The sequence below is a fragment of the Megascapheus bottae genome, chromosome 30 (genome assembly GCF_031878675.1).
Source record: "Megascapheus bottae isolate mThoBot1 chromosome 30, mThoBot2.hap1, whole genome shotgun sequence".
Classification (NCBI taxonomy): domain Eukaryota; kingdom Metazoa; phylum Chordata; class Mammalia; order Rodentia; family Geomyidae; genus Megascapheus; species Megascapheus bottae.
In genome coordinates, this window is record NC_143538.1 from 1,024,464 (window position 1) to 1,046,537 (window position 22,074).

Here is a 22,074-nt window from a genome sequence, read left to right on the forward strand (position 1 = left end):
ACTTTGCTAAGATTTGTATTTAGATGCTTATTTTTCCCATTAGGTCTCAAATACATTCTGAAATGGATGTGAGCAAGCTATTTAGATCATTGAAATAGATGCTGGTTTCCAAAATTAATTTTAAATATATATAAAGTAAGTTTATTAAAGACATAGGAGCCAGGTGCCCGTGGCTATGCAGAAGGCTGAGATCTGAGGATCAAGTGGTAGAGCCTTGAGCTGAAGAGCTCAGGGACAAGGCCCAGGCCCAGAGTTCAAGCCCCACAAACAACCCCCCCCCCAAATATGACAATGTCAAACACCAAAGAGATACTATTATCTCATTAAGTTCTGAATTGCATGGGAATCTGAGGTTGAGACATACCTAAAACCAAACTGAAAACCAGCGTTTTTGCTTAATGTTGGCCAAAACTTCCATAATCCTCTCTACACATTACCTTTATAATAATAAAAAAATTAAAAAGAAAAAAACTTTCAAGAATATTAAGAAAATAAACCTCTACTTTTCCCTGGTCTCCTTTCTCTCTCCTTCTTCCTCCATCTTTGCTTTCTTCTTTATCTTTGACCTTCTCTATATTTTCCTTCATCTATTTCCCTTTCTCTCTGGACACAGCTCCTTCTTTCCGGACTCACCGCCACATCCCATTGAAAAAACAAAAACAAAACCACCAAAAAAACTTTTCCTTTCACTCCTGGTTACCAAAACATTGCAAGAAAGAACAAACTCATTGAGTTAGTGTGTTATTTCCAATTACAAAATTGCTAAGAACTTTATCTTTTTTCTTAAATTATATTGCTTATTGTAAAATCACATGACGTGTGAATTACTGGTTGTTTCTCTCTTTAAAACAAACCTAGAATTATCTTTCATGAAGACAAAATTGGTATCATTCCTATTTAGCATTAAAAATACTAATTTTATTAAAAATGTTCAATGATTTTTACCACTAATGTATTAATATATGTTTAGATAGAATTGCTATGAGCCCCTGATATCTCCATGATCAGATTCTGAAATTTTAAAACTTTCTTTTTGCTTTAGAATTGAGAAAAACCTGTTTTGACATTACATTATACCTTGAAAGTACAAAAACATAAAATGAAAACAGAAGTACAAAAGACTTAAGTGGTTAAAAATTAGAAGTAAACCAGCTCAAACTAATTTTTCATTTTTACCCCAAATCATGCTTCTTTATAGTAAAAATGTTTAATTAAATTTCAGGACTATTTTGACTAACAAATAAAATCCCAATTAATATTACAAAAGTAAGTCATCACATATGGTTTTCAAAGTTGAACTATTGAACATATTCTTTAATCAGATGCATTTTAATATGTGGTGTTTGATCGGCACCAAAAAAAAAAAAGCCTCACCTGACCTAAATTACTATCTCCTAACTATTCATTTGCTTAATATTCAAGAAGCTGGTTTCAGATATAGAATAAGCTAGCATTTGCCAGTGTGCAAAAACCAATACAATAGGTAAGTACAAAAGTTTTATTTTATAAAGAAAGGTCTTCAAAACCAAACTAGTTCATGTTTGGAATGATTTTGGATAGGAACAATGTAGCCTAATGTTAATGTACATTTTGTTGATCTACTGCTAAATGACATACACGGACAAAAGTATGAACTTACAAGAAATTACCTGTTGACATCTTAATTTTTAAATAGTTTCATTCTTGGTCAAAAGATTAAGTTGAAAACAGCACCTAAAATAGTTTTAAAATTATTAATTTAGGGAAAATCATTATATTTGAGGGCATTATAAAATATCAATATTCAAGCCTGGTGCTGGTGGCTCAAGCCTGTAAAATACCAAATACTCTAACAGCAATATTCCTAAATGCTAAAAAAAAAAAAGGAAAATAAAAAAGACACCCATATGTGAGTGACAAACCCACAGCATCTATTTTTTGATAGTTAAAAGATGAAGTCAAAAGCACAAGTGTACTAAATGCAAACATTGCCTAAATAATATACGCTTAAGCCTTTCTATAGAAAAACCTGAGAAAACTTGCTTTTAATAAACATTTAATGTAGGAGTGTATTCTATGAGATTATATAAGAAAGATGTGAGGCAATAAAGAAATTCCATGACCTCAATTGACTTCTCCCTTTCTCATGAAGCCAAATAGTTATCTGACTTCTTAAGAAGAACCTGTAACTTTGCTTTCACTTTATTGAACATGGTCAGACATACTATATAAAAGGCTCAAGCGGCAACATGACAAGAACACTTTTTAAGTTTCAATTACATATTACATTCATAAATCAAGACACACCTTTTTTAAAAAAAAAATCTGGCATCTGGTAAAGCAAAGTAGCGACTGGGAGGTGCTCAAGTGTAAAGTTTTCTGCTTCTCCTGAAAACAAAGACATTAAACATATATATTGGAAAAGGTGAAGCCTTCATACTTACAATGGGGCTAAGCGTTCTCAATTCCACTTTGTAAAGGCCACAGAGTATCTACTGAGCTAAGCACAAACACTGTGACAGAAATCAACCTACCACTTCTCATCAACAAAAGTATTGCACTATGGACAGGAGAGAGGGGGTGGGGGCGGGGGGGAGGAAGAGAAGGAGCAAGGGAGGGCGGAGATCGGGAGAGCACACATACACATTAAAATTATTTGATCAGAAATAATCACTGGCTCCTTCTGAGTTGCTTTTTTTTTTGTTTTTAATCTCCAAGCATACTTGGCTTACCTCAATGAAAGAGAACCTTAGTCATACAAACAATGGCGTTAGACGTGCAGCATTTCAAAAGTGTTTGAATAGTGCCATCTACAGCAGCTGTGACTCGCATTTTTATAACTTGTCAAAAAATCGGATTGGTCTGGCCAAGTGTGGGCGACGTGGAGGCAGCAAGAGGGGTACAGAAGTCAGAGCTGGCCCCCCAGCTTCCGGGCTGTGCACAAAGCTGAACTGACTTAGAAAAGGGATTTGTACCAAGCTGCACCTCCAAATCACTATCCAAGTTTTGAAGTTATGAAATCAACCTCATTCTTGACACTCCTTATCTCTCCATACCTGCATAACTGGAGGCTTGCGAAAGTTTGTGGAGAAAAAGCCTGTGGCTCTAAACGAAGGACCAGAAGGGTGTTGAAAAAAATAACCTATCATGGCTTAAAGAATTTACAAGGCAAGAAAGTACTGGCTCTCTGGAACTTACAACAGTGTCCAATGTGAAAAGAAATTATTATTGACCTTATGGCACTATAACTGCCTACAAAGCTGTGGCTTGTTCACATGAGAGAAAGCTAAGTTTTATATTCATATTGGAAATACCAACTGACTCTATAATTTTGTTAAAACGAAATGCATGAAGGGGGCTTCATCCTGTAATGATCAAAAGCAGGCCAGGCACTGAAAATGGTTATCTTTCCTAAAGCCCTCATTCAGACATGACTGATGCATGTAAAACACAGAAAGGATTCCTTTTATTCTACACAAAGGAGACAGAGGGTACAAAGGATTTCACCTGTATTCTTATAGATGTGCATTCTATTCTTGGACCAAATTCATACCCTTTACTACTCTCTCCTACTTTTTCTTTTTGCCAGTCCTGGGGCTTGAACTTAGGGCCTGACCACTGTCTCTGAGCTTCTTTTGTTCAAGGCTAGCACTTGAGCCACAGCTTCACTTCTGGCTTTTTCTGAGTATGTGGTACCCAGGGCTTTGTGCATGCTAGGTGAGCATTCTACCACTAGGCTCCGCTCCTGGCCCCTCCAAAGACAATTTCAACAGGTTTCATTGTTCTACTTAATATAGGTATAGTAACTGAATGCTAAAGCGTGTGTGTATAAAAATTAAGCACCGTTTATTGTTTCCTTTCTCTTTTTGGGGGGGAGGAGGGGCAGGCCTGAGGCTTGAACTCTGGTATTGGGTTCCTTTTGCTCAAGGCTTTTGCTCACAGACTGTCTTGTCTAGGCTGCCTGCAAATCATGACCTTCAGATCTCAAGCTCCTTAGCAGCTAGGATTACAGACATGAGCCAATGGTGCCAGCTTATTGTTTCATTTTAACTACTATGCTATCTACTAATACAGGAATGATCATTACATCTTATACGGGAATAATCTGTGAAGTCATTCCTATTGTAATTCAGATTTATTGTGAGACATAAATTTTGCACTCAGTATTTTTGTACAATAAAAATAAATCCCTGCTGGGTGCTAATGGCTCATTTTTATAATCCTAGCTACTCAGAAGACTGAGATCTAAGGATTGTAGTTTGAAGACAACTGAGGCAGGGAAATAGTTCTCTTCTCTCCTCTTAACTACCCAAAAAGCCAGAAGTGAAACTGTGCCTCAAGTGGTAGAGTACTAGCCTTGAGATAAAGAAGCTTAGGGACACAGCTCAGGGCCTGAATTCAAGCCCCAGCACTAGCACACTGGCACACACACACAAATAAATAAATCATGGAGCCAAATGATTTTTTTTCCCCAGTCTTGGAGCTTGAACCCTGAGCCTAAGTGCTAATCCCTTAACTTTTTTTTTTTTTTTTTTTTTTTTGCTCAAGTTAGTGCTCTACAATTTTAGCCACAGCCCCACTTCTGGCTTTTTCTGTGATTAACTGGAGTTAAGAGTCTCAAGGACTTTCCTGCCTAGGCTGGATTCAAACCTTGATCCTCAGATCTCAGCCCCTTGAGTAGCTATGATTGCAGACGTGAGACACTGGTACCTGGTCAATTTTCTTCTTCTTCTTTTTCTTTGTTTTTTTTTTTTTTTTTTTTTTTTTTTTTTGCCAGTCCTGGGCTTGAGCTCAGGGCCTGAGCACTGTCCTTGGACTTTCTCAAGGCTAGCACTCTACCACTTGAGCCTCAGCACCACTTCCAGCTTTTTTCTGTGTATGTGGTACTGAGGAATCAAATGTAGGTCTTCATGTATGCTAGGCAAGCACTCTACCACTAGGCCCAACTCCTGGCCCTTTTCTTTTTTTTTTGAGACAGAGAATTTCTATGAGGTCTAAGCTCGCCTCAAACGTTCTGCGTGGCTCAGCCTGGACGTATTTGTGATTCTGCTACCTCAGTATCTTTAGTGCTGGATTTCAGGCATTCATCACCATATATGTGATTCTAAAGTGGATAATACATTTTTCAAGCTGACATTTCACTCTGATTCATTTTTACAATCATCTATCAATAAACATTTATTAAGCAGCTATCCTTAAAGAATGAACAGTCTCTTGCTAGATTGGGAAATGATCTAAAAGCAAGCGATTACAAAAACCTTTTAGGCCAACTTTCTGATATGATTTGAATCTTGAATGTCCCTCAAAGGCTCCTGCAGTGAAAGATTTTGTGTCCAGATGACAGCAGGAATGGAAGATAACAGAGGTAGAGGTAGAGCTCTGTAGGAGAATGTTAGGCAAGCTCTTGAAGAAGATATTGAGACTCCAAGCCATCATAACATAAACAGCTTTGCTCTGCTGTGCACTTTGACATGATATTCGGTCCTGCCACAGGCCCCAAAGTAAGGGAACCAAACGTCCCATTCATTGAAACTGTGAGTCCAAATGAACATTTCTTCCTTTAAATCCATTTCCTCAGGTATCCTGCCACAGTAATGGAAGGCTGACTGATAAAGTAACTTTTACATAAGCCCTCTTGGTACTTAGAGGAAGGATTTAATTTCATATGATCTGACTTAATCTCATAAATACTTGTGTCACTATATGAATATACATACAAATAGGAAACAAGGATAATGCTTAAACTGTGAAAAAAAAGTATCTTCTTAATTACTGCCAGGTGCTCATGGCTCACACCTGTCATCCTAGCTACTCAGGAGGCTGAGATCTGAGGAACAATGTTCAAAACCAGCTCAGGCAGGAAAGTCCATGAGATTGCCACCTCCAATTTTTTTTTTCTTGCCAATCCTGGGGCTTGAACTAAGGCCTGGGCACGGTCCTTAAGCTTTCTCAAGGCTAGCTCTCTACCACTTGAGCCACAACACTACTTCTGGCTTTATCTGTGCAAGCGGTACCAAGGAATTGAACCCAGGGTTTTGTGCATGCTAGGTGAGCACTCTACCATTAGGCCAAACTCCTGCCCCTGCCATCTTCCATATTAAGTACAAAAAGGCCTGAGTTCAGGGGCCCGGGAGTTTGGCCTAGCGGTTAAAGTGCTTGCCTAGCATGCACAAAGACCCGGGTTCGATTCCTCGGTATCCCACATACACAACCAAGCCGGAAGTGGCAGAGACGAGACACAACCAAGCCGGAAGTGGCAGAGACAAGACTGCGACGGCGACACAGAGCGAAAGCAAGCAAGCAAGCGGAGCCCAACCAAGTGGTGGCCAGAAAGAGAAGGGGGCCAAAAAAAAAAAAAAGGCCTGAGTTCAAACCCCATCACTTGGCGATCTCCCTTCCCCCAAAAGTCAAAGATCATGAAAATAAAATAAAGCAATAAGAATTAAGATAAAAGACCAGTGTGGTGGCTCATGCCTGTAATCCTAGCTACTCAGGAGGATGAGATCTGAGGATCGTGGTTCAAAGCCAGCTAGGACACTAAAATCTGTGAGAAACTTATCTCCAATTAACCACCAGAAACCCGGATGTGGACCTGTGGCTCAAGGGGTAGGGCAGTAGCCTTGAGCTGAAGAGCTCAGGGACAACGCCCAGGCCATAACCACAAAAAAAAAAAAAAAAAAAAGAGTAAAAGGGAGGAGTATCTAAAATGTACTTAGAGGGGCCAGGAGTTTGGCCTAGTGGTTAAAGTGCTTGCCTAGCATGCACGAAGACCCGGGTTCGATTCCTCGGTACCACATACATAGAAAAAAGCCAGAAGTGGTGCTGAGGCTCAAGTGGTAGAGCTCTAGCCTTGAGAAAGTCCAAGGACAGTGCTCAGGCCCTGAGCTCAAGCCCAGGACTGGCAAAAAAATAAAATAAAATAAAAATAAAATGTACTTTGAGAAAAAAAACAACAACAATCATTAAAAATTGTTAAAAATTAAACAAGGAAGAGAACTATCAGGGTAATGTATATACAAACCAAGTGAATTATGCTTTATGCCCACTGGAGTAGTTATCATTCAAACCATAGCCAATAAGACAAATCTGGTGATGACTTTGTTATCTGATATATTGGATTTATTTGTATTTGGTTATTTGAAATTGAAGGGGGGAAAACCAAGACGGAGGGGGGTGAAGGGGAGGGTAATGGGGACCAAGACATGTGAAAGGGTATCGATATATGTGAATTAATGCACCTTCTATCTGGCAAATATCATGTAACCCTTTTATTAATTACAATAAAAAATTTTAATCTTAAAAAAAAAGAAAAGAAAAATCTGGTGATGAGATAGAGAGACTGGAACCCTACATCTTGCTAGTGAGACTATAAAATGGTATAGCCACTTTGGAAAATAGTCTGGTAACTCCTTAAAAAGTGAAACACAAGGGCCAGGAGTTTGGCCTAGTGGTAGTGCCTGCCTAGCATACACGAAGACCAGGGTTCAATTTCTCAGTACCACATACACAGAAAACCAGAAGTGGTGCTATGGCTCAAATGAGCACTAGCCTTGAGGAAAACCCAAGGACTGTGCTCAGAATCTGAGTTCAGTCACCAGGACTGTGAAACACAAGGGTGGGGTCATGATTTGGTGGTAAAGTGCCTGCTGTGCAAGATAAAGAGAGACAAATAGACAGATACACACACACACACACACACACACACACACACGCACAAAGTGAAACACAAATTTACCATATAAATGATTCCAAGTGAAATGGAAACACAAAACAGTACAAAAACCTGTACTTGAATTGTTTACCACAGCTCTTAACCATAATGATTCCAGACTGGAGACAATACACTTGTTGATCAATTAAAATATATGTGGTTATAACCATACAAGGGAATACTATTATAAAATAAAGGAAGTAAATACTAGTACGTTAAAACATGGATGAACATTATAACATAGTAAGCGCAGGAAGCCAGTCACCGAAATCCACATGACATATGACTGCACTCTGAAATGTGTAGAAATAAGAGAGTCAATTGTGGTCACCTGGCCTGGGGCTAGGAATGTAGCCACTGTGCCAGAAGAGGAATGAACTCATGAAAATAGTTGTGTAACGATGTAAATTTCCTAAATGTCAGAGAATTCACACTTAAAATAAGTGAATTTTGTAGCCTATGAATGATATTAAAGCTATCAAAAGAAAAGGAACACAGAGGTAGATTTTACAAGTAAGATAATGATTTCCATTTTATTTTATTATTTATTTATTTAGTCAGTCATGGATCTTGAACTCTGAGCCTGGGCATTATCCCTGAGCTTGTCAGCTCAAGGTTAGCACTTTACCACTTGAGCCATAGCACCACTTCTGGTTTTCTGGTGGTTAATTGGAGATAAAAGTCTCACGAACTTTTGTGTCCAGGATGGTTTTGAACCTTAGATCTCAGCCTTCTGAGGAGCTAGGATTACAGGTGTAAGCAACCAGCACCTAGCTCTATTTTATTTATTATTTATTAATTTTTGTACAGTTGGGAATTTGAATTCGGGGCCTGGGAGGGGTCCCTGAGTTTTTTTCTTTCTTTTTTTTTTTTTTTTTTGGTTTGAGACAGGAACTCAGACTCAGTACCTGTCACTTTAACTCATTAGCTAGTGCTCTACCAGCTGAGCCATGACCACAACACCTCACTGAACTTTTCTCCTCAAACCTAGAGTTCTACCACTTGAGCCACAGATCTACTTCTGGCTTTTTTTCTTGAGCAGCTTTTTGTTTTATTTTGGTTTTGGTTTGGTTTCGGAGATTAGCATCTCAAAGGCTTTCCTGCCTGGACTGGCTTCTTGCTGCAATCCTCTGATCTCATCCTCCCGAGTAGCTAGGATTGCAGGCGTGAGCCACCGGCTCATGAGTTCTATTCTGGACATGTTAAGACTTATGTACCAGTGTGACCTGCTCAAGGAGATGTTTGCAGATGCAAATCTTGTATTCAAGTGACTTGGGATTTAAAAGCCTCAGGCAACAGCCGAAGGTGGCATGATGTATAAGCACCACGGGCTGACTTGTGAGCTTTCGTGGTGGACAGAGAAGGGGCATGCTCTTTTATTCCTAGAAGGACTAGAGAAAAGTCCCAGCTCCTCTCCCCAGAGGCCAACTGTCCTTAACATTTTCTTTTCTTTCTTTTTTTTTTTTTTTTTTTTGCCAGTCCCCGGGACTGAACTCAGGGCCTGGGCACTGCCCTTGGGCTTTCTCAAGGCTAGAGCTCTACCACTTAAGCCATAGTACCAATTCCAGCTTTTTTCTATGTATGTGGTACCAAGGAATCAAACCCCGGTCTTTGTGCATGCTAGGCAAGCACTCTACCTCTAGGCCAAACTCCTGGTCCTGCTTAATGTTTTCACATTCAGTCTTCCATTGCTTATCTCCATAATTCAACATGCTTAGACAGATCTATAGCTAGGTCTATTGTTGTAGGTTCCAGTGGTGAAAAATGATACAGATCTATTTGTAGGTCTATCACTTTATGTTCCAGCTGTGAAAAATGAGGTTCTAACTCTTTTTTTTTTTTTTTTTGCCAGTCCTGGGCTTGAGCTCAGGGCCTGAGCACTGTCCTTGGACTTTCTCAAGGCTAGAGCTCTACCACTTGAGCCTCAGCACCACTTCTGGCTTTTTTTTCTATGTATGTGGTACTGAGGAATCGAACCCAGGTCTTCATGCATGCTAGGCAAGCACTTTAACCACTAGGCCAAACTCCCAGCCCCGGTTCTAACTTTCTTAACACTGTCCTCTACCTCTTCTTTCACTGCAGTTGTTTACTGAATCACACCCTTTTTGCCTTAGTATCTGCTAGGAATTGGTTTCTGAACTCCTTACAAATATGAGAATCCATGGATGAATTGCAAATCTTCTATACATTTGTATCATTTTTAGAACACCTAATAGAATGTAAATGCAACATAGAAAATGGTAATATTATGTTTTCTGGCAAACAATGATGGGAAACATCTGTTTATGTTCAATGCACGTTTTGTGTTTTTTGTTTGTTTGTTTGTTTTTAATACTTTCAATCTATAGTTGGTTGAGACTCTGGGTTAGAGGGACCGACTGAACTTGTCAACCACAGAATGAGTGGGCTGGTGGCATTAGTAACTGTTCCCACCCAACCTCTCCTACTGCCTTCTATTTTGTTAGGTACACCTGACCTTTGTAAATCTTACTTTATTATTCCAGTCTTTAGACTTGCACTCTGGACCTGTGGGCTGTCCTTGAGCTTTTGTACTCCGGCTGGCACTTTGCCACTTGAGCCACAGCTCCATTTCTTGCTTTCTGCAGGTTCACTAGAGGTAAGAGTCTCAGATTTTGCTGCCTTGGCTGGATTCAAACTGCAATCCTCAGACTTCATCCACCTACGTAGCTAAGATTACAGGTGTGTGCTAGCAGACAAGTAACTTCCTAAAATGGGATGATAGGAATTTTGAATTTTTGTATGATTTATTCTTGGACTGGTCATATTAATGTATATTGACAAGAATTACCTCTCAATTTGGATATTACGCTGCTTTCAGTAAATGACGAATCTGATGTCAAGCTAATCATTAAAACCTCAAAGGTTCACCAGCTTACCCTTCCCTGTAGTATTTCAATTTGGGTTTTTGTTTGTTTTTTTAACTCAGGATTCTGTGCTTGCTAAGTAAGCATTCTACATCAGAGCCAGGCCTCCAGTTCTAAGATCTATTTTCACCCAGAGCTCTAAAATTTTATCAGAATGTTACCTAGTTTTATTCTTCAATCTTTTTCCCCACTTAGACCATGTTCTTTGAGTCTTGGAAGGTTCATCTATTATCTGTTTTCCTATTTAAGTTCCTTCATTATAAAGCTGTAACTTAGATTTGGACACTTGTAGGCTTGTCATATTTTCTGTCCATTTTAAAAAGCTATGGGATGTTTAGGTTGGGTTTTTTTTTTCTTCAATCTGTGCCATTGGCTTATATAAAATTTTAATGAGTTTTTTAATTCTATGAAGAGGTTTTTTTTTTGTTGTTGTTTTTGCCAGTCCTGGGCTTGAACTCAGGCCCTGGGCACTGTCCTTAGGCTTTTGCAAGGCTAGCACTCTACCACTTGAGCCACAGCACCACTTCTGGCTTTTTCTGTGTACGTAGTATTGAGGAATCAAACCCAGGGCTTTGTGCACGCTCCCAGGCTCCAAGAGCTCTTAATTATCCTATTATTCAGGTTCTACAGCTGTTCTTGTTTAGGGAATGTGGTTATATCTCAATCATTCACATGCACCACTTGGAAAGTATCTGTACGTTGTTTGGTTCCCTATATTGTGTGGCTTTGTGGACCAGTGTTTGTTACATTGATCTTCTCTTATGAAAGCTGTTCCTTACATGCCAAGTAGGCCTTGCTTGGGAGCTAGTATTCTCTGGTCATTTATGTTGGTTGACTAATTTGGATAAGGAACAAAGACTGCAAGTTCCTTAATTTCCCAGCAGACCTCACAATCGGAGAGGGAGTAGGTAGGTACGCTGTGTACCTGGGCAGAACACCTACCTGGCAAGTTTCTTTTCAGCAAGAGCTCACAAAGAATCAGATGGCACAACAGGAAGTACCTCCAGGTGTAAGCAGATTATGGACTGCAGCCCCTCTAGGTAAGAATGTTTTTTTTTTTCCGGTCATGGGACTTGAACTCGGCCTGAGCACAGTCCCACAACTCTTTTTGCTCAAGGCTAGCACTCTAGAACTTTGAGTCACAGCTCCACTTCCGGCACTGGTGGGTCACGTCTGTAATCCTAACTACTCAGGAGGCTGAGTTCTGAGAATTATGGTTCAAAGCCAGTGCAGGCTCCAAAGCCTGTAAGACTCATATCTCCACTGGAAAATGGAAGTAGTGCTGTGGCTTAAAGTGGCAGAGCACTAGCCTTGAGTTGAAGAGCTCAGAGACAGCATCCAGGCTCAGAATTCAAGGTCCACAACCAAAAATTAGAAGGGGGGGGCGGGGAGAATGTGCACAAAGCCCTTGCATTGAATACACATTCACTAGGTAAGAAACTAGAACTTTTACAGCCAAGATGGAGAAGAAAGTTAGGTTGTCCCTACTCATCTCTCCTTTCAGCCATATACTGGGGTAGCTACTACACTTGGATAAGAAACTTTAAATATAAGGATTGGGAAGGAAGAAATAAAGTTATCTCTGCTGGTAGATGATATGATTTGTCTATGTAAATACACCAGGAGAATCAACCAAACCTTTTATTAGCAATGACAGCAAGATTGCAGGATGCAAGGTTAACATATCAAAGTCAATCTTCATATTTACTGGCAGTGGACACACAGAATTGGCAATTGAGAACAAAATATTTACCTCAGCATCTCAAAATATGAAATACTTAGATATAAATCTATATATACAGAATATATAATCAAAACTACAAAATTCTGTGAGGAAAAAATCAGGAAAGAACTAATAGAAGTTTAAAATTGTCAAGATATCAATTCTTTCCAACTAGATCCACAAATTCAAAACAAATCTAAGCCCATGATTTCTATGAAACTGATAAATTCATTCTAAAGTTTATAAAGAGGGGCAAAATGCTCAGAACAGTCAACCCAATATTGAAGGAGAAGAACAAAATTGTTGTACTGGTGTGAGTCAACTTCAAAATTTACTGTACAACTAAGCAATTAGGATGTGTGGTATTAACAAATGCATAAACAGATCAACAACACAGAATAGAAAGCTCAGAAGAGAAAGCCCAGAAATAGGCTAATATAAAAAAGAGCCAACTGATGTTTGACAAAAAATATTTTTTTTTAAAGAAAGGTGCATGTAATGTAATAGAGAAAAGTCTTGTGGATTCACCTGTAACCCCGGCATAGCACTGTGGAGGCTGAGGCAGGAGGGTCTCAAGTTCAAAGCTACAAAGTGAGACTCTAAGCAAGGAGGGGAGGCAGATGAGGAAGGGAGAATATGTAATAATTAAAGGCACGGTTGTATGGATTGTACAAATTGCTGAACTCAGTGGTAGAGGACTTCAACTTCCTATCATTTGACATCAATAAAAATAAAACCCTGGGCCAACAGTATGGTGCTTGCCTAGCATGCATGAAGTCCTGGGTTTGATTCCTTAGTACCACATACCCAGAAAAAGCTGGAAGTGGTGCTGTGGCTCAAGTGGTAGAGAGCTAGCCTTGAGAAAGCCCAAAGACAGTGCTCAAGCCCTAAGTTCAAGTCCCAGGACTGGCAAACAATCAGTCCTCAAGAATCTTGGCACCTTGTGGAAAGTAAAGATTATTTACAGCATATAAGACATAAATTCCCAGACAAGAAAAACTGAATTTGTCATCACTATACCAGCTTTACTGGAAATGCTTGAAGGATTCCTGGATTTGTGATAATTACTCTCAAGAGAACAAGAGAGAAAATAAAACACTGGGAGAGAAGACATGCAAATGAGAAAATAAGATGTTATCACTACTGAAAAAATTACCCAATTCAAAAAATGGCAATCTGGTACCAGGGGCTCACACCATAATCCTAGCTACCCACAATGCTGAGAGCTAAGGATCAAGGTTCAAAGCCAGCACAGGCAGGAAAGCCCTTGACATTCTTATCTCCAATTAACCATCAGAAGCGGTGCTGTACCTCAGAAGTAGTAGAGTACTAGCCTTGAACACAAGAAGCTCTAGAACAGTACCCAGGCCCTGAGTTCAAGACCCATGACCAGCAAAAAAGAAAAAAGAGACAACAAAATGATAAGAGTTCTTATAATAATCTTGAGTATAAAGGAATTGAACGTCCCAATTAAAAAACATATACTGCCTGAATGGATATAGAACAGAAGCCCCATGTACGCACTGCTTACAAGAAACTGCCTTTGCTGGGCCAGGAGCATAGACTAGTGGTAGAGTGCTCCCCTAGCATGCATGAAGCCATGGGTTCGATTCCTCAGTACCCCATACCCAGAAAAAGCCAGAAGTGGCGCTGTAGCTCAAGTGGCAGAGCGTTAACCTTGAGCAAAAAGTGTCTAAGGACAGTGCCTACATCTTGAGCTCAAGCCCCAGGACAAGCAGGAAAAAAAAAAGAAAGAAAGAAAAAAGAAAAAGAAATTGCACTTGCTGATGTACACACACATATTTTAAACAGGAAAGGATGAAAAAAGATACAGCACACATACATGGAAGCCAAAAGAGAGCAGGAGCTATGTGTAACAGCTAAAACTAAATAAAAATCTACTGTAGAGATATAACAAAGCATATTATATGATGAAAAAGGGAACAATTTGGCAAAAATTGCCAAATAATGCCAAATATTGCAACTGTAAATATATTATATATATATATATATATGCAGCTCAAACCAGAATATCTAAATAGATAAACCACATATCATTAGATGTTTGGGGAATTTTACCCTTTTTTCAACATGGACAGACAAAAATTATCAAGAAACACTGTAATTAAAAAGCAATAACAAACCCAGCAGTGGTGGCTCACACCTGAAATTCTAGCTACTCAGGAGGCTGAGATCTGAAGACCAGTGTTCAAAACCAGCCCAGACACAAAGTCCATGAGACTCTTATCTCCAATGAACCACCAGAAAACCAGAAGTGGCGCTGTGACTCCAGTGGTAGTGTTAGCCTTGAGTTGAAGAGCTCAGGGACAGCATCTAGGCCTAGAGTTCAAGCCTCAGGACAGCCAAAAAAAAAAAAAAAAAAAAGGAATAACTAAAAGGAAAATGGCAAACTGGATTTGATCAGAATAAAAAATTTTGCTTTTGGGGGCTGGAGTTTGGCCTAGTGGTAGAGTGCTTGCCTAGCATGCACGAAGACCCAGGTTCAATTCCTCAGTACCACATACACAAAAAAAGCCAGAAGTGGTGCTGTGGCTCAAGTGGTAGAGCTCTATCTAGCCTTGAGAAAGTCCAAGGACAGTGCTCAGGCCCTGAGCTCAAGCCCCAGGACTGGCAAAAAAAATTTGTTTGTGTATGTGTATATGTGTATATGTATGTGTGTGTATGTATGTGTATGTGTGTGTATGTGTGTGTATATGTGTGTACACACATGTGCACACACTAGTCCTGGACACTGTCCCTGAGCTGTTCCAGCTTTCTGGTGGTTGGCTGAAGAGTTTCACATACTTTCCTGCTGGGGCTTCACCAAAATGTTTGCTCTTTTTCAGATACCACCAAGACAACCACTAAGAAACCACTAAGTCACAAGTTGGTAGAAATGCCAGGTGCTGTGGCTCACACCATCCAAACTACTCATGACTGACAAATATATATATATATATATATATGGACAATATGTATATACATGTAATGATATAGAAGTTACATTTTATATATTATATATACACATATATAATATATATAATGCACTAGATTTGTTAAAACTCATAAATTTTAATATATAAGTTGTACCTTCATAAAGTTGATTTAAAAAATTTCCAAAACACCTTTAATCCTAGCTACTAAGGAGGCTGAGATCTGAGGATCACAGTTTAAAGCCAGCCTGGGAACTAAAGACCATGAGACTCTTATTTCCATTTAATCACTAGAAAATGGGAGGTGAGGCTATGGCTCAGGGGTAGGGCTGTAGCCTTGAGCTGAAGATCTCAGGAGCAGCGCCCAGGCCCAGAGTTCAAGCCCCCTGACCACCCCCCAAAAATTTCCAGAATAAATGAGCCCTTTCTTATGCTGTAATGTTTCCACACTGGTTCTCAAACTTCAGCATGCATCAGGATTTCCGGGTGCCTGTTCAAAACCAGCCTGATGGGGTCTCCCCCAGAACCTCTAATTCCACAGCTCAGGTGTGGGGTCTGAGGATCTGCATTTGTGCCAAGTCTCCAGGTGATACTAATAATATGTAGTCATGGTTCACACTTTGAAAACCACTAGGGTTCATATCTCCAATTAACCACTAAAAAGCCAGAAGTGGAGCTGTGTCTTAAGTGGTAGAATGCTAGCCTTGAGCACAAAAGCTCAGGGACAGCACTCAGGCCAGAGTTCAAGTTCCAGGAACAGCACCAAAACTAAAAATAAAAAGTATCTAACATCACATGAGAACAAAATACTCATTTTATATATATATATATATATATATACCATAATCCAACATTTATTTGTTTATTTATTGGTGATACTGGGGTTTCAAACCAAGGCCTTCTGCTGGCTAGGCAAGTACACCTAGCTAGGCCACAGCTAGCTCCCAATCCAACTTTTAAAAGAGGCAGGTTTTGATACTTCATAAAAGAAACCCACAAAGCCAAAAGCATAGGAAAAGCATTCTGTGTCATGGGTTACTGAACAAATACAAACCAAATCCACAGGACCCACAATACATGCCCTGAGTGGGCAAAATGGAAGGCGTGGTAGCAGGCAGGATCAATGAAAAGTCAGAGCAGCTGCAGCTCCTTGCAGCACGTGTGTGTGGGGACACTAAAATGGTACAACGACTTGTGCAATCTCTGATATTGTCACGCATTCACCTAGGACACACCTCTAGGTATGCCCAAGGGAAATGACAGCCTATGTCCACAAAAGGACTTGTCCCCAAATGCTCCCAAATGATTTTCGCAATAGTCACACACCAGTGGCATTCTTGTCACACAACACCAGCAGTATGGATGGATATAACAAGTAGGGATATGCAAACGATGGGGTAGAATTCTATTCAGTGGGGTTAGAGGTGTGGCTCAGTTGGTAGAATGCCAGAAAATGAGTGAAAGCCTCGGGTATTCAGTTCAAGTCCTGATCTCAGACAAAATGGAATACTATTCAGCAACAAAACACACACATACAAGCTGGGCACTGGGGGCTCACGCCTGTAATCCTGGCTACTCAGGAGGCTGGGAATCTGAGGATCGGGTTCAAACCCAGCTGGAGGACTAAAGTCTATGAGATTCTTCTTTCCAATTAACCACTAGAAAACCAGAAGTGGAACCATGGCTCAAGAGGTAGGGCAGTAGCCTTGAGCTTAAGAGCTCAGGGACAACGCCCAGGCCCAGAGGTCAAGCCCCATGACACACACCCCCCCCCACAGATGAACCTTTCCCCACCCCCCAAGGTTTTTTTTTTTAAATTAATCTTACATTTTTTGTTTATATGGTACCAAGAAATCAAAACCAGGGCCTCATCCATGACAGGCAAACTTTCTACCATTATGTCACATTCCCAGGCCAAATCTATAACTATATACAATATGTGTGAATAAAGAAGTCATTCACCTGAGATTTGAAGACTGTGGTTCAAAGCCATCTTGGGCAAGAAAGTTCATGAGACTCCTATTTCCAACTATCTAAAATAGCTGGAAATAGAGTTGTGGCTTAAGTGGAAGAATACCAGCCTTGAGTGAAAAAGCTCAGGTCCTGAGTTCAAGCCCCAGGATTGGAAAGAAAACAAAAGAAGTCACGCTCGCTGGGTGTGCTAGCTCACAACTGTAATCCTAACTACTCAGGAGGCAGTTCAAAGCCAGCCTGGGCACCAACAGAACCTGAGACTCTTACCTCCAATTAATCACTGAAAAATGGGAAGTGGCGCTGTGACTCAAGGGATAGGATAGTAGCCTTGAGCTGAAGAGCTTAAAGACAGTGCCCAGGCCCACAGTTCAAGCCCCATGACACACAAAAAATTAGAAAAGAAAAAGAAGTCACAGTCAAAATATCACAAACTCAATGATTCTATTTTGCTGACCTTCTAGAATAAGCAAAATGTACAGGAGTGACAGAAGTTGAATAGTGTTTGCCTGTAGCAGCATCCATAGTCTTGCAGAAAATATGTACATATTGGTTCCTGATGCAAGCTCCTAAAACCTGGTACAGCCCTGAGTGCTAGGAACTTCTCTGGTCATAATATTTTGTCTGAATCCATGAGTTCCTGGTATAGTATCTTCTAAGATCCTCAAACATCTGGAGGTGCTGGGGTGTCATGTCCAGAGAGGATCTGGAGGTTCACGCATATAACTGTTATTGTGATTACATGATAACAATAAGTAAATGCTCTTCCTGAGTTCTGTGAGCCATTCTTGCAAACTGTCCAACATAAAGAGTGGGTCAGAGAAATTTTGCTTCCCCGTCTGTCAGAAGTACAGAAAGCCCCCAAATGAAGGGACAGGCTTGGCTGGTGAACCCTTCCTCTATGGGACCTTCTCTAACTGGGGAAAAGCACCAGACAACGTGAAATGGGAGGAAATATACTTGGCCATGGAATTCCCCAAACCCCACAAATTTGGTATTAAAAGTGAAAGGCATGGAGACATTTTCTTTTACTTCACATTTGTCAAAATTAATTGACCTGCATGGAGATTGATGAGTTTTTTTTGGTGTTTTGTGTGTGTGTGTGTGTGTGTGTTGGTCCTGAGGCTTGATCTCAGAGCCTGAGCATTGTCCTTTGGCGTTTTTTTTTGTTTTCTTTTCTTTTCAGCATCTATATTGTCTACTTAGGAATTCTTTCTGCTTTTTTCTTTAAATCTCTCTGTAGAGATGAACTCTATACATTTGGATTCCAGATGTACTGGTATGTGTTTCTTTATAGATATATTTGTAAAATGTTTATTGCTATTATAAAGGTGATGTACAGAGCTGGGAATGTGGCTTGGTGGTAGAGTGCTTGTCCAACATTCATGAGGGCCTGGGTTCGATTCCTCAGTACCACATAAATAGAAAATGCTGGGCACCAGAGAAGTGGCTCACAGAGAGGCTGCAGTTACATAAGTCAGGTGAAGAATAATTTCTTTGGGGATCATCTTGCTCTATCCTCATATCCCACCCACAAGTTGTGTGGTTCATTTTGCACATAGTGTCTATTGAGTATCATTGCTGCATTTGTGTCTTGAGCTTTTTTGAACAAGCCTAGCACTTTACTGGTTGAGCCATAGTCCACTTCTGGCTTATTTTTGCTAAGGATCTCACAGACATTTCTGCCTGGACTGGCTTCAAACTGCAATCCTTAGATCCCAGCCTCCAGCCTAGCTAGCATTGCAGGTGTGAGCCACTGCAGTACCTGGCAAGCTGTATGTATCCCCCCCCCCAAAAAAAATCTATGTATTTTACACTGTGTAAATTACCTTTTAGTTGAAAAAAATACAGCTGGAAGTAAGCAGCTGTAAATTCCAAATTGATAAATTTAACATTGAACACACTAATAAAGAATAGCTAATAATGACCAGCCAATACAGCAAAAGCTGCTCCCAGAACCTGGAGTCAGTTCTGTCCCTCACAACTGCACCCCATCTCTGTAGTTGTGTGGGACTCAGTGAAAGGAAATGGTAAGGCCGCTCTGGCCTTACATTCAGCAGAAAGGAACCTGGAGAAGCAAGCATTTGTTAAAATGTTGCTCATCTCATTATGTGGGCTTTTCTGTACTAGGTTCCAAGAAAAGTGTTCTTAAAATAAAACTCCTACTTAATTTAACTTTTAGGATATAAAGATACAGCAAACATCTCTTAAGTTACACATGTACGTTAATTCTACCATTATGGAATTTGATGAGGGATATTTTTATCTTTATGGTGAGATGTAAGTTTACCTTAAAACTTCATTTAAATAAATCCTTCCAACTAAATGGTTAAAAAAAGGGGGGACATATTTTATATGATCTAAGTTAGTAAGACTCCCAGATAACTTTTACAGTCCAAGGACCCACATTTTTAATTACTATTATTATAAAAATGGAATAAGGGCATCAGGAGGGTCACATGCTATTTCCATAAAGATAAAGACATTACTAAGTCATTCTCAAGGTCGTAAATATTCCTTGCTGCAGATGTCAGAGGAAGATCGCTTACTAAGAATCTAAAAAGGAATAATGGGTCTTAAATCTTCTTTCTCAAAGCTCATTACCATTATTACTTTTCTTATAGTTCTCGTTGTTTTATGCAACTATTGTAGTGCAGTCTAAAATTTTGTGCCTTGTTTACACTATATCTAAATATAGTTGATTGGGTTTTGCTTTAGAATTTCAAGGGCTAAAGCCAGGCAAGGTGGCATCTGCCTGTCATCCTAGTTACTCAGGAGGCTGAGATCCGAGGATCACTGAGAACTGAGGATTGGGGTTCAAAGCCAGCCCAGCAATAAAGTCCATGAGACTCTTATCTCCAATTAACCCCCACAAAACTGGAAGTGGTGCTGTGGCTCAAGGGGTAGGGTGGTAGCCTTGAGTTGAAGAGCTCACAGACAACCCAGAGTTCAAGCCCCACAACCGACAGGGGAAGAAAAGGGGGGAGGGAGTGTAGCCTAGTGGTAAAGTGATCAACTAGCATGCATGAAGTCCTGGGTTCAATTCCTTGGTACTCAAGTGGTCTGTGGCTCAAGTGGCAGGGTGCTAGACTTGAGGAAAAAAAAAAACTAAGGGGTATCAATGTGTGTGAAGTAATGCTCCTTCTATCTGGCGAATTTAACCATAACTCCTGTATTAATTACAATAAAAAGATTTTAAAAAACTGTTCAAGGACAGTGCCCAGGCACTGAGTTCAAACCCCAGGACTGGCAAAAAAAAAAAGAAGAAGAATTTCAAGGGCTGTTTCTTCTGTTTTCTCCTAGCTGCTTTTATTTATTTTTTGTTGGTCGTGAGGCTTGAACAGCTTAAACAGCTTAAGAGCTTGACAGCTTGACAGCTTGACAGCTTGGATGCTGTCCCTGAGCTCTTCACCTCAAGACTATCACCCTGTCCCTTGAGCCACGACACTACTTCCTCCTAACTGCTTTTAAAACAATAACGATCACAGATATTTCAATTTTTAAAATAGTATCAGGCTATACAAAATATGCTATTTTGGGAGGGCTGTCAATTATAGGACTTGAACTCAGCCTGGGCGCTGTCTCTAAGCTCCTCAGCTCAAGGCTAGCACTCTACTTTGAGCCACAGCACCCCTTCTGGTTTTTCAGTGGTTAGTTGGAGATAAGATTCTCACGGAGGCTGGCTTCGAACCTTAATCCTCAGATCTCAGGATCCTGAGTAGCAAGGATTATAGGCTCAACATATATTTTTAATGCGTATGGCATACTGTGCTGAACTCCGAGAAAGTAAAGTGAGAAATACCAAAGGATTCCTGTGCTTCTATGAGAGTCAGACATTAGTCGAATAATCATACATGAACTCACAATCAGAGCTAGTCAGGGGTACTTTGCTGAGAAAGCCAGGATCTAAAGACTGTGCTTCCTGACTGTAATCCTGGATATTCAGGAGACTGAGACCTGAGGATCATAGTTTGAAGCCAGTCAGGAAAGAAAAGTCTGCATCCAAGAAAAATTCTGTCTTCAGAACCAAACTGGGGTTGTCTAAGAGTTGGGGTAACAACCATGAACAAGGAAGGTGAGGAAAGTATGAGGCTCTGAGTTCAAGACCTGGCACAGATACACAAACGAGCACACACACACACACACATACACACACACAAACATTAATGTGCCAAGGGGTTGTAGACCGAACATATTTTCTTTTAGGGATGGAATGTAAAGAAAGTCTCAAAACCCCAAATACAGGACATATAGAATTATGGGCTACTTATAAGACATAATTGGGCCTAATTTTTCATACAAAATTGTGTTATGGATAACAGACTTTACCTCTGATTTTCATAGCACAGTTATAAGATTATGTTCATAAAGAGGGTGACATTACCAACAATTTTCCCACTTTCTGTTTTGAGTCTTACAATATTAGGGTTTATAAAGGGCAACATTGTCCAGAAGAAAAAAGTACTCTTTACCAAACTATAACCCCTGTTTACTTCAATAACTTTTATGAGAAGTTTACTGGAGATGAGAGTCTCATGGACTATCCTGCCTAGGCTTGCTTTGAACCACAATCCTCAGATCTCAGCCTTCTGAGTAGCTAGGATTACAGGTATGAGCCCCTGGTACCTGGTCTGAACTTATTTTTTCAACTAATTATTTTTTTATTTTTTTGGACACACGAGGTCAAAACAACCACCAATCTGCCACTTGTAATCTTGCAACTGTCTATATGCACACATTTCCGATTTCTGTGATCCTGGTGTTTTTGAGGGGATGGTTTTTGCAAGTAGTGGGTGCTGGGATAAACACAGTTTCCTCTAACATGCCCAGTTTGGCCTCAAACCTACAATTCTCATAGCTCAGCCACCCATG

At 40.1% G+C, this 22,074-nt stretch overlaps 1 protein-coding gene across 3 annotated transcripts in view; it reads right to left on the minus strand.

Moving 5' to 3' along the window:
• Positions 1-22,074, minus strand: part of Nrg4 (neuregulin 4) — a 54,438-nt gene that overhangs the window by 18,027 nt on the left and 14,337 nt on the right. Inside the window, exons 1-2 of one of the 3 annotated variants that reach the window (XM_090321330.1) lie at positions 2,424-2,467; positions 1,650-1,713 (exon numbers count right to left, since the gene is read on the minus strand). The exons of 1 other annotated variant lie outside the window; for it this stretch is intronic. In XM_090321330.1, coding sequence (XP_090177456.1) covers positions 1,650-1,659 — 10 coding nt within the window. In that variant the 5' untranslated portion in view covers positions 1,660-1,713; positions 2,424-2,467. Of the gene's footprint in view, positions 1-1,649; positions 1,714-2,423; positions 2,468-22,074 lie in introns of those variants that run through there. One more of the 3 variants, XM_090321329.1, reaches the window with a different exon arrangement.